At 33.0% G+C, this 12325-nt stretch overlaps 1 protein-coding gene across 1 annotated transcript in view; it reads left to right on the forward strand.

Moving 5' to 3' along the window:
- DYNC2H1 (dynein cytoplasmic 2 heavy chain 1) overlaps nucleotides 1-12325 on the forward strand; it is a 200611-nt gene that overhangs the window by 156420 nt on the left and 31866 nt on the right. The window contains exons 84-85 of the mRNA XM_013956014.2: nucleotides 3000-3209; nucleotides 7406-7495. Of these exons, the coding sequence (XP_013811468.2) occupies nucleotides 3000-3209; nucleotides 7406-7495 (300 nt within the window). The remainder of the gene's footprint in view (nucleotides 1-2999; nucleotides 3210-7405; nucleotides 7496-12325) is intronic.

A 12325-nucleotide genomic window follows, 5' to 3' on the forward strand; every position in this document is an offset into this window, starting at 1 on the left:
TGGTATACCTTCCTCACAGTGTGGGAAGCAAGACCTGATCCTTCATTTTTCTGTCAGTCATAACCCAAGATATCTGTATTAGTCTTTCACTTAGCCTTTCTCCTATTTTTGCCTGGTAGATGAGTGCAGTATGAGCTTGAAATGAAAAACATTTGAAGGTTCTGGCAAACTTACAGTGTCTGCGAATGGTTATGGAGACAGACATTCTGTGTGTTCTGGAAAGCAAGATACCATGTAACAAATTAGACCTTCATTTAATCTGAAAAAAATCAAAATCAGTTGTTATTTTAAGAAGAGATATTTCAGAGAAGGTAAAATCTGATTTTACCATTAATAAAATACTGGAAAGTGAAATAGCAAAACATTTTTTCCCACAACATTTATCAAAAAATAGGATTTTGGGGGGCATTTGTGACTTGTAGAATTTGGCAATGAAGGCTTAAATCCCATAACTGAAATTCAGTGCAGCATGTTATCACATGTCTAGTTGGCAATTTCAGAATACAGGCTAGATATATTTATATAATAAACTGTGATTAACATTTGCAACATCTTGCAAGATACCGTCTTTTTAAATTAATGAGTAAATTTGGATTTTCGGTGGCTATAATGGAATAGAAATAAGTGATAAAAAGGACAATGGGAAATTGAGAGCAGTCTTAGCAACCCAGAACTTACACGTAGTACTATATCAGAAATATTTGTTCTTTGCATTTAATATGGAAGCTAGGTTTGAAAATAAAATCGAGATAACATATTTGTTCATCTTCTAAAGAAAAGATAACTAAATGTGATTACATAGGTCTTGTTCTATAAAATATAATATTCTAAATATTTTGGCATAATGCGATGAACTGCTTATATATGTTGTTTCTCAGCGTAAGCTGTAAAAACCTAAACACTTATGTCCATATTACTAATACATTTGGTTTTGTTTGAGTGAACTGTAAATGTTTCAAGATTGATTAAGCTCTTCAGTTATACAGCAAACTTTAAAAAAAGTGGGTTTTTTTCAAATAGATCTTGGATAGTCAGTCAAATATTCTTTTTAGTGAAATAGACAGATTATGTGTCCTCTAGAGCTGTTATGTACCATGTTACCTACTTAAAATATCTGCTGTTACCCTGTAACTGCACATTAGATGCTATGTTCCAACTGAAATAATGTTACGATTTAGCTTTTTTTTAACCTTACTATTTCCATTTTCTACTTTCTTGTTCACTAGTAATATGCTTTCACTACATAATTGAAAAAATCAAGATACTTAGAAATCTGTATCAAAGTAATTTTTTGCTAATAGATTTACTTAAGAGTGATTTGCTGAGTTACAGCTTTAAGAAAATTAGGTATCAAGGAGAAATAACAAATGAGTTGTTTAAAACATTTTTGAAGGATCTGCTTTTATTCAAATCTGCATTTTCAGTTTAAAGAGTATAATTTTCATGATATGTTTCTTTAATATTTTCTTATTTTGCTTTTACAATCTGTATTTGTGGACTATGGTAACTCAAGGCCAGAAATCTTTAGATATAAAACTCTACAAAAATCTCAGGAGGAAAAAGTAAAAAGATGTGCAGGCTGCAATCACACTTAAGATCAAAATTTCAAATCAAAACATTCACAAATGTCATGATCAACAGAAGATCATCAGCTCTGGGAATAAATACTTTTGAGCCTAGCTTGTCTTTTTTTTTCAAAATTGATCTGAGCTAAGAAATAGGAGAAATATTTTACTGTGATTGCAATCCCAATTGCAGTTGTATGAGTACTAGAAAAGCTGTATTCATCTAAGTTTTCTCTGCTTAGCTTCTGTCACTCAGAAGTTTTTTTTTTCCCTTCTCCCTTAATGTTTGATTAATAACTCATCAAACAGTTTTTCTTAAAATTACTAAGGAGTTGATATCAGGAGCTCTTTTTCGTCACTTGAAAGAGGATTATTCTTCTTGAAACATCACTGAACTTTCCACTTCTGTCATGTAGCCATGAAGTAATTGCCAGCTCAAAACATAAAATAATTCAGTGACAATTTGGTAATGTAAGCCCTCCTCCTATTTATTATTTACTTTGATATAGGTAAATACTAGTGTTTAACTGGACTAGCTGAATTATTAGTGGTAATAAAAATTGCTTTGTAATCAGTACATGCTTATGACTGGTGGTACAGAAAAAGTAAATCAATGTTAGCTTAGTTTTTGGAAGATGCTGAACTTTTTGAAAAGAATGGCAGAATTTGTTTCTTAATAGAACAGACCCACTATCTGTACTGTTAATTGTAAGAATGATTGCTTCCATTTTCATGTTACCACAAATAAATTCTTAAGTAAAACTTTTCATTCTCTATCAAAATGAATGTTCAGTGTCAAGGAACAGAAAATAAAAGGAAAGTGTCAAGGAAAGAAAATAAAGCATGTAGGACTGATACCTAAGATGATAGAATATTGCATGGCTGTGTGTACTACCTTGTATTTAAGAGATGTAATGGTCCAGTTAATCAGATAATATTTCTGGAATGAGGCTTATGGGTTCTCTGCCTTGCCTGCCATAATCTAATGATACCAGTGAGAAGCAATTTCTATCCTTTGTCGGAACTGTTAAACTAGGCTCATCAAAGCAAGTGCTGTATGTGGCAACATAGTTTATAGTGCCCAGTGCAATATTGCAGTAGTAAGTGCACTACTGCTTATTATACTGTCACACTAGCACAAATATTAAAAGCAATGATTCATTCAGCTAAATGAAGAATTTTCAGGAATTCCAGTACTTCTAAAATAATAGGGTAGACAGGAGTCTCAGAAGAGTGGTGCCTTTACTGTAATATCTCAGGAATGATACTGAAGCTATCATTATAGCTGTGATCCAGTGTCAAAAAAGGGGAATATGTTACTTACTTCAAAGACTGCAAGGCCATATGGAGTATTATGAATTAAACAAAGAGTATGTGGTATATCATAGTAGTTTCCCTGAGTGCATTAATGGGACATCACATGTTCTTTTCTAGAATTCTAACCTGATTCATCAGAAGGTGTCTCCTCCTATGGAGCGACAAGAATCTCCAATCTTATCATTCATTACTCTTGAACAATTCAATGCCATTCTCCTTGTTCAGAGTGTCCATCAGTCACTTGCTTCTTTAAGTAAAGTCATCAGAGGTACCTCATTACTGAGTTCTGAAGTACAGAGACTAGCAAGTGCTCTGCTGAATCAGAAGGTAAGTAATTTTTCATGATTTAACATTATAAGCAATGAAGAATGAAAATGAGGAAATTGAACAAAATTCTGATACATATTTTCATGTCACTATTTGCTCTAAGTTCTTTACTGACAGTGACTCTAAAATGGATTAGTGAGTTCCAGAGGATTCTAATCTTTAATGGAATCTTTCAGGTGGTGATTATGGTTAGAGTTCAAAACTAATTCTCAGATGTAAAACAAAGGATTGTTACTGTCTAAACGCCGGTCAACGGTCATTGTACAGAGAAATTTATTTCTCTCTTCTTCAGTGGAGGGCTGTCTAAATTACAAACAAATATTATTAAGTAGTCACAAGCAACTTCAAATATTAAAACAAAGCTTTTTTCTTATAGCTTTGGGTTCAGACACATTTGCTGTGCAGCTGTTACACCTGACAAATTGCTGCTAGACCTGTTGTTTGGGGCTAAGTAAATTCATCACCTGGAAACCTTCTGAATGTGCGTTGAGTAATAAGAATTCTTTCTTGATATTGGAATGAAGGGATAATCCTTAAAACGAGCCTCCAGTTATCTTATGTATGTATTCTTAATTTATTGCATAACTGAACCAAGTTTTTCTAGAAAAAAAAGCCAGAAAAATTTTGCTTCAAGTACTTGCAGAAGCTTCTGAGTGCATTATATACTTTCATCAAGCTCTCTTAAGGACAAATCATATAAAATTAGAAACTGTGGAATAGTATTTCCATTTCAAAAGCCAAATCATGTTAGACAAGTCAAGTATATTAGCCTGTAAAACATGTAAGTCTGTGACTTTTCTCCATTTTTGTAGTTTCTTAAAATTTCAGTTTCACTACAGTGGTAATGACAACAATTTGCACTCTGTATTTATTCAGTATGGATTATTGCCATATCACACCAGACAAGGTGTACCTACCTACAATAATGAGGAAGTTAGAAGTATTACGTATCATACACTTTCTTTAAGAGGGACTAAGGAAGAATTTATATGTTCGTTCCTTTTCATCTCTGAATCACAGCGGACTGTAGGTGTCTGAAAGCACAGTAGAGAATCCTCTTGATCGTGTATGAGAACATGCATTTCAACACCTAACTGAAGTCATGATCCAAAGTTATTATACTAGAATTACTGAACTGTATAGTCCTTTGAACAAGGTATTCTTGATAATACGTGGTTTCGATTTAGGCCCCTGGTTGCACTGAAGTCTGTTCTGGACTAAATAGAATAGGGGTTTGTTTTGTTTTTCGTTTGAGAACCAAACTCTTATGATGCAGTGAATAGGTTCAAAAGTAAAGCTTAAGCTGCTGAATACTGATAAACAGGTGTAGCTGTTAATCAGATAGAAAGCCAATAGATAGGGAAGATGAATTTTGAAGAAGGCATCCCCAGAAGACTTGAGAATGGAATTGAGACTTCTGTTTTGCTGTATATATAATCTCCTGTTTTTTCTACTCCAGTCCTTCCTCGAAGGAAGAGTGGTAAGGTTTCAACAACAGTCTGAGAAGTGTCAGCCATATTGAGAGTTGGTATTAGCTATCCAAGATGGCACTTGAACTCGTCGCACTGCATGATTTTTTGCATATTCTTGATATATGAGAAAAGCAAACAAAATTCATACATGGATTTTCTCAATGTTTTTCAGAATCCAACAGGGTGTGTTTATAAACTAGTACTATTAATGTCTGCAGATTTACATGCTTTATCATTAATGGCTGGATAATTGGATTCAACCATGAATTTGAAACTCAGTTAACATATTTGGTATATCTTCATGTAGGGAACAAGTACTATTACAACTATTGTTATGCATTTATTTTCCTGTCAAATTTCTAATCAAAACAAGAATTAGCATTCTTTGTATTCTGAGATAAAGAAAATAGCATTTGTTAGCAAAATTTCAGTACAATTAGAGAAAATTATCATTTTCATGTTAGCAATCCAATTGACTTTTTAAACTTTTTCGGCTTAGCAATCTAATTGACTTTTTGTTAGTGAGCAATAGAATATGGCTTGCCTGTGTGCTTTAAGCAATACACTTAAATTTAGAGCAGCAGGAGCTATGAAGCCAGGCACTGTCACAGAAATGTACTTAAAGTTTCTGTGCTTTTTTATCTCTCAAAAACATCAGTTCAGTGCCTCCTGCTACACTGAGCATAGTGTTTCTAGCATCTCATCTGCTTACTTACCCACTTACCTTGTCACAAATCACTTTATTGGATTGTGGCCATAAAGCAATCTTTTCAGAAGCCCTTAGGAGAGGCTAATGCTGCTGTATTATAACTGTGGCAGCTAAACCTCAACATCTATATTATCTTAAAGTGATTTGTTTCAGGTATTTTCTATACACTGTTCTAGTTTGGTTTCACATGGTCATATGTTTGGTAATAAAGTGCTTTTTTTTTGAATACTTAAATTTTGAAAGTACCAAGATTATAGTTCTTTTAAAATCATAGCTCCTGAAGAAGCTGCTAGAATATCGATAGAAATGTGACACTCTACAAATGTATGACTTCTCATGGTTTCAAGAATGTGCCTTATTTGTGCAAAATTGGTGTGTTAGTGTACATCTGAAATATGCCTCCATACTAACAGTTAACTAAGCTATTTCTTTTCAAATTAGAGTAATTTACAGTGATACATTAGCACCTTTAAGTGAATGCCTTCTAAATGATAGATTGCTGAGCTGTCTGTAAATGCATATTCCATTTCTCAGTGAAAATCTTAGTCTGTGATATGAACGTGTTTTTTACTGCTTGTTATTTCAAAGTGTGTTCCTTCACATTTCAAAGCCTCATTAGTTTCTGAAATTAGTAGAGTTTCTATTAGTACCTGATAAACTAATCTACATTTAACCAGAGATATATAAATTCCTGAAATCTCTGGCAAGGACACTCTTGCACATCTTTTGACTTCATCTGGGGCTTCTTTTCCAGGCTCATTGTCTCTACAAACTGCAGACCTGTTTTTTAGAGTATTCAAAATCAGTCCACATGTACTGTGTAGTCGTATCTGTTATGTTCTGAGATTTTCAAACACTCTAAATTCAGGGAAATTATCAGCACCTTATCATTAATCATGTACATCAGTGTTGTAGGATGTTGCAGTTTTTAGGAGAATCTTCCAAAATGAGAGAATAATACTTTACCTTTTCAAAAAAATTTTCAAAAATGTTTCAAAAAAGTTTCATAACTGTGCAAAAAAGCATGAGGTTACTGTGCTTTATTTACTTGTTCTGAACATATTCTAGTTTATTCAATTCATTATTAGTTTCCACAGATCCAGAACTTTTCTATTTTTTTCTATAAAAGATGGCATGGAGTGGCTTACTTTGAAAGAAACGTCTTACTTTGAAAGATATTTTTTCTTATGAACTTCTGTGGTCAGATTTTGAATTTTGTTCAGCACATATGCTGTTAGATTGTAAACTTCCTTGAAAAACTAACCATAGATGTTAAACAGTATAAACTGAGATGCTCAGCATCTTCTGTATTGTGTGATATTCCCTTGGTAATGAATTACCTCAATCGTTTCTTACTTAAATAGGAGCTTCTTGCAGAATCGAATTTCAGTGTGCTTTACAGATTCTTGTGGAGTAGGTACAACTAATAAGCTTTTCTCCTTGTTTTAGAAGGAGGAAATCTAACAAAAGGATTCTTTAAACCTTTCTTTTTGAAGTCAGTAAGAAATCTATATATGTAGGTCTTGCAGAAGGTCATTCTCAGATGTTTTTCTACAAATGAAGAAAATGAAAACATAATATTGCAGAGGAATTTTACCAGATTGACTTCACCACAGAGTCACACAGCTGCATATTCTAGGAGGTGGCAGCAAAGGCATGGGAACCTGTGGCTGCAGTTGAAGAAATGGTGGATAGTGGCTTTCAGGGAAAGGATCAATTTAGGCCTGTTTGAAGTGTTTGTGGGACCTACATTATGTGTCTTTATTGAATAGCAGAGGTTCTTATAAGTTCTTCATCAGCACTGTATCTTTTTAGGCCACATAAATAATGAGCAACAGAGTAAGAAATTCCATTAGCGGTTTCATGCTTTGATTGTTATAGTACTTGTATTGTCTTTTTTTCTTTGTAGATATATTTGATATACAGATTATTTAATTTCATTCAATTTGCTAGGTTAAAATGCAGTGATGACCGTTTTGAAATGGATGCTTTCAGTAAATACATTTTTATTTCAGTGTCCCCTCACATGGCAAAGCAAGTGGGAAGGTCCAGAAGATCCTTTACAGTATCTTAGAGGACTTGTAGCTCGAGCACTTGCTATACAGGTAATTTTAAAGAGTCATTTTACCTCAGTACGTTAATGTTCAGTGACACAGTATATTGTGTGCATTACGCTATAGTAGACCTTTCTGAACTAAAGTCCCAAAGAGTTTTAGAAGTTGTGCAAAAAGGCTGGTAAAATTCAATGGATGGATGAATAACAAAAACTGCAGATCAAACAATTTGAAGTCAGTAACTTAAAATGCAGTCATTTTTATATTTACTTTATCACAATAGCTTTACATGCTAGATTTTAGTCATTGTTTTTTCTGACAAAAAAAAAGATAATTAGATTTATTTATCTAAATTTATCTTAAGAATTCTATCACATTCTTTATTCTGGTGTAGCCTCAGTAGTAACATGGAATATTCTTGTATAGAAAGGACAGGTTACGGTGAGATATCTAATAGTTTTTGACAAATTATGGCTTTATTTGATACTTGTTTTGACCAAATTGCTGAAAAAGAGTTCTCATTTATGCTTCAGTTAGTGTATCTATATAAAAATTCAAATTATTTTCAAGTTCTTTGCAAGATTCTTTTGAAAGGTGAAGCCTGAGTAAAAGACTAGGGTAAGCTGGGGAAAAGGTTCTGTCATTTTAGTCCTACACAGCAATGCTACTGTTTAGATAGTAGGGTTCTTTCAATTCAATTTTTAAATGCAATGATTTTGAGAAGAGTACTGTTTTCTTTGGCCAAATGTAATCTGTTTCTCCCAAATGTGGCTTCAAAATCTTATCTTTAATTTTATCTTTAATTTCTATACTGTTTGCATTAAAAGAAAGCCCAAGTGAAAAGTGAACTGAACAACAAATCACTTTAAAATGTCGATTTATTTCTAGTTGCAGCATGACCTGTAGGTTTTGCTTTTTCAGGTTGTATCATATAGCCTGACATGTATTTGAAAGGGCACATGACTCTAGAAGATGTTCTTAAATTAAAATGTTAACATGAGTCACTTAACTTTTATGTTTCATGTAGGCATTAAATATTGCTCTTGAGTGTTCAGTTGACAGAGGACTAGACTATTAAATATTTTACAGAAGGGGAGTGCATAGGGTTAAAGGTACGGGTAAGATAATAGAAATTTGTGCAGAGATGCAGAACTATGAATCTATATACATATATATTTGTATGTATGTTTCTGTATGTATATATGTATGAGATATAATTAAGTCCACTCTGTGATTCAATCAGGTTGAAAGATACAGTATATCTGGGAGTCAGTCATCCATCCTTTTTGTCTGCTGATTGCAGCTTTTGGCATATGCAGGGTCATACTTGATGATCAGACTTAGCAGTTCATTGTTTCTACTGATTCAAAGATTTGTGTTCTTGCTTCTGAGCAAAATCTGATCCTTTACAAGTCTCTTTAATGTTGTGAGTCTGCTGCAGCTTGTCCCTTGCTTTCTTCAAACTTTAAACAAGCTGTAATAATATTTTGCTTCATGTCAGCAATGGAGAGTTTTAGCTTTCCATTCTACCTGACCAAGACTTTTTTAGTTCATATTTTATCTGCTTTTATATCCTGCCATAAAAGCTCAAATGGATATGAGGGGAAGGACTTATTTTTGTTTTGGTGACCTAACACATTCAAAGGTTAAATAAAACTTCATTGTCAGTACCTATTCTTTGTCTTTGTCCATTTTCAAATTCTTCCCAAGTTTATTCACCACCTGTTTTGGGTGTTAGTAATCATATTTTAAGAAAATAATAGGAATTTTTAACAAATAATTTTAACTACGTGTGCATTTGAATGTAACTCACAAGTCAAATTACCTATAAGCAATACATTCATCAGGTAATGAATCTATGAGGAGGAGTTGAATTGCAGCACTAGAAATGTTGGCATGAACTTTTTGCCTTAACTTTTTGAGAATTGTATGTTACCCAATTTTCTCATAGTCATGAAGAATAGAGGAAGCAATTTTTACAAACTTGTATTCATTGTAATGATAAGTACTATAGCATGACTTGTAGAAGTATATTAGATCATCATATCAATGTTAATCCTAAGATACCAATTTGTAGGAGGCTAAGATAATAGGCATGTGTATACCTATGAACATAATGTTATTAGCTAAATTTATTATGATTGACACCACCATTAATTTAAGATAGCTATACAGAATAGTTATGTATATGTTTCCACCTAAAATAAAGACAAATATAATATGTTCAGTAATCCAGATATTGTAGGAGGAAAGACTTTTCCTAAACATGGATTAGGGAAGAGTGGAGGGAGGTAGAGAGAGAGAGGTGATGTGGAAGAGAGAGCATACTTAAGTATCTAGGGTGGATGTTGTAGGATCTTGTGAACAAGGGCAGATAAGTGGCCTTAAGAAAGGCACAGAGAGAGGCCTTTTGAATCTGGATCCTGGCTGAAAAACATCATGGTTGCAAGCAAGGAAACTAGATCTTTTTTTTTTTATTATTTCTTTCTTTAATACTTGAGAAAGGAGGGCTGGCACGTTCCTGGACACAAACAGAATTCCATCACAGATTGCCAAATTGATTATCAATCCCCACCCCCTCCGGCCCTGACTGTCCTAATACCTTATCAGACTCTGAATTTTGGTAGCAGTTCTGTCAAAAAGGATGAAAGCATGAAAGCATACTATTAAACTCAAAGTAGCTTTACTACTGTATGTGCTATTGTATTTTCTAGTTATTCCACAAATAGTACTGTTTTCATCAATGAATCTTTTATTTCCTTTAAAGACCATTTTTTATAGCCTATGTATATTATGTGAGATAATAACTCATTGTAAACTTTTGTCAAATTTTGCTCACCCAACAGTCAGGTATAACTTTGAGATCTATTTTGTTGCCAGTTTAGGCATCCCAGAGAACTAAAATTACATTTTTTTTTTACTATATATATCCATACATCTTTTACTCTAAGTATACTCTATTGTGTTTCTATTCCTATTTTTAATTGTCTTCTTAGATCCAAGACCTCAGGCATCCATTTTGGTTCCTTGTTAAATTACTTATTGTCAGATTTCTAAAATGAATCCTCTATTAGAATGAGAATATAATTTACTATGGGTCATTGTGTATATATTTGCACATATTAGTAACTCAAAGTACTGTTATATTTGGAGCAGTGCATATACTTCCCTTCTTAAACTGGCTGTCATCTTTCTTGCATAGTATTTTAGATATCACAAGAATTATCTTGATTTGGAATTTACTCCAGCAATCAAGAGTATTATCGTTTTCAGGATAAGAGACTGCGTGTACCTTTTGTGAGAATGGTTCCTAATCCACATTACATTTCAGACTCCTGGAATACTTACACATTCATTTATTAGACATAGGTAACGAATTGCTTAGGTATAGAGAGCTAAGTACAAAGAGATACATACCCGTAAATCGAGGCACTTGTGTGTAGATCAAAAATAAATGGTAAAAGAAGAAGGGAAAACGAGAAGTCATTCTAATGGAGGTAGTGTAAAGTTGATAGAAAAATAGCCTTTGAAGCAAATAAGGGAAATATTTGTATTCCCCAGTTTTACAAGGGGATAAAACAGATTGTCCAGAGTCTGACAAAACCTGTTAGTCTAGAGTCTGACAGTGTAGAGGAGAATTTTTAGTTAAGGTAAATCATACAGAAGAGGTGTATATAAGCTAATAGGCAGACAAATAAGAAAGTCATTTATTTCAATTAATTAGTATCTAAGGGAACAGATTTCAGTTTGTTGGATACATTGAAAGGTTTTCCCAGTTTCTTCTCTGAGATGATGTGACAATAATTTTTTTAGGAGGGACAGATCTTCTATTACCTCCAGGCAAGAAATAGAGAGCAGTTATTTTGGAACTTGATTAATGCAATCTTGTCCAGTGGGATATGAAGAAGATTACTGTGAACCTTAGTTATGACTGTTAGGTGATTTCTTGACATTACTTTTCCCCCATATTTTTCTCTAGATGTTCTAAAGAAACTATCTAATGGATGTTTCTAGTGTATTCATAAGATCTTTGTTATACAAACTATTCACTTTGACTAATGCTTATTTTTTCTTTATTTTTTCCTGTAGAAGAAAGCTCAGATTTTAAATAATAAAGTGTAAAAATATGTAGCAAGAAGAGATACTGCTGGTACAGGTGTAACTTGATCATTTAACTATGTGTGGCAATGATAACTGTTATTTTCAATTGTACCTTCTCTGTTTCTGACTTCTGCTTTTATTCAGTTGTGCGTAAACTGCATGCCATTTTCTGCAGTTATGAGAATTTTCTTTAAATAGAAAATTGAGATTAGAGTGCAAGCTTCTGTATGGAGCACTCCTCCTATGCAAAGTGGAGATAATGTAGCAGAGTATAACAGGATGAAATTTGTGTTAGGCAACAGTAATAGATTATTTAAAACTGAGCATATTCAAAAAGTTTTTATTTCCATATATTCCCCCAGTCAGCTGTTGACAAATGTACTGCATTATATTATTATAACAATAATCTTTCTCTGTCATTGTTCAAACTACTGACAGTCTTATGCACATAGATTACTTACTATGTAAAGTTATGATAAAATCAGTTACAATTTTTAAAAACTAATTTACTGTAGGAGAGAGATTTATTAAGGCAGAGCTTTACAGTACAACTTTAACTGCATCCATAAGCAGTAAATTCTGTTGATTTTTTTGTCAGTGACAATAGAAATTAGTGATAGATGACAGAATATTGGCTATTATCTTTTTAAATCATTTTTGATATTAAATATATAATACTGTTGCATATGATGCACTTCTTAATGATAAATTATCAGACTGTTTTACTCCTCAAGAAGCTAGTGAGATCACATCTGAAATGCAATTTATACCTTTTTATTC

The sequence above is a fragment of the Apteryx mantelli genome, chromosome 1 (genome assembly GCF_036417845.1).
Source record: "Apteryx mantelli isolate bAptMan1 chromosome 1, bAptMan1.hap1, whole genome shotgun sequence".
Classification (NCBI taxonomy): Eukaryota; Metazoa; Chordata; class Aves; order Apterygiformes; family Apterygidae; genus Apteryx; species Apteryx mantelli.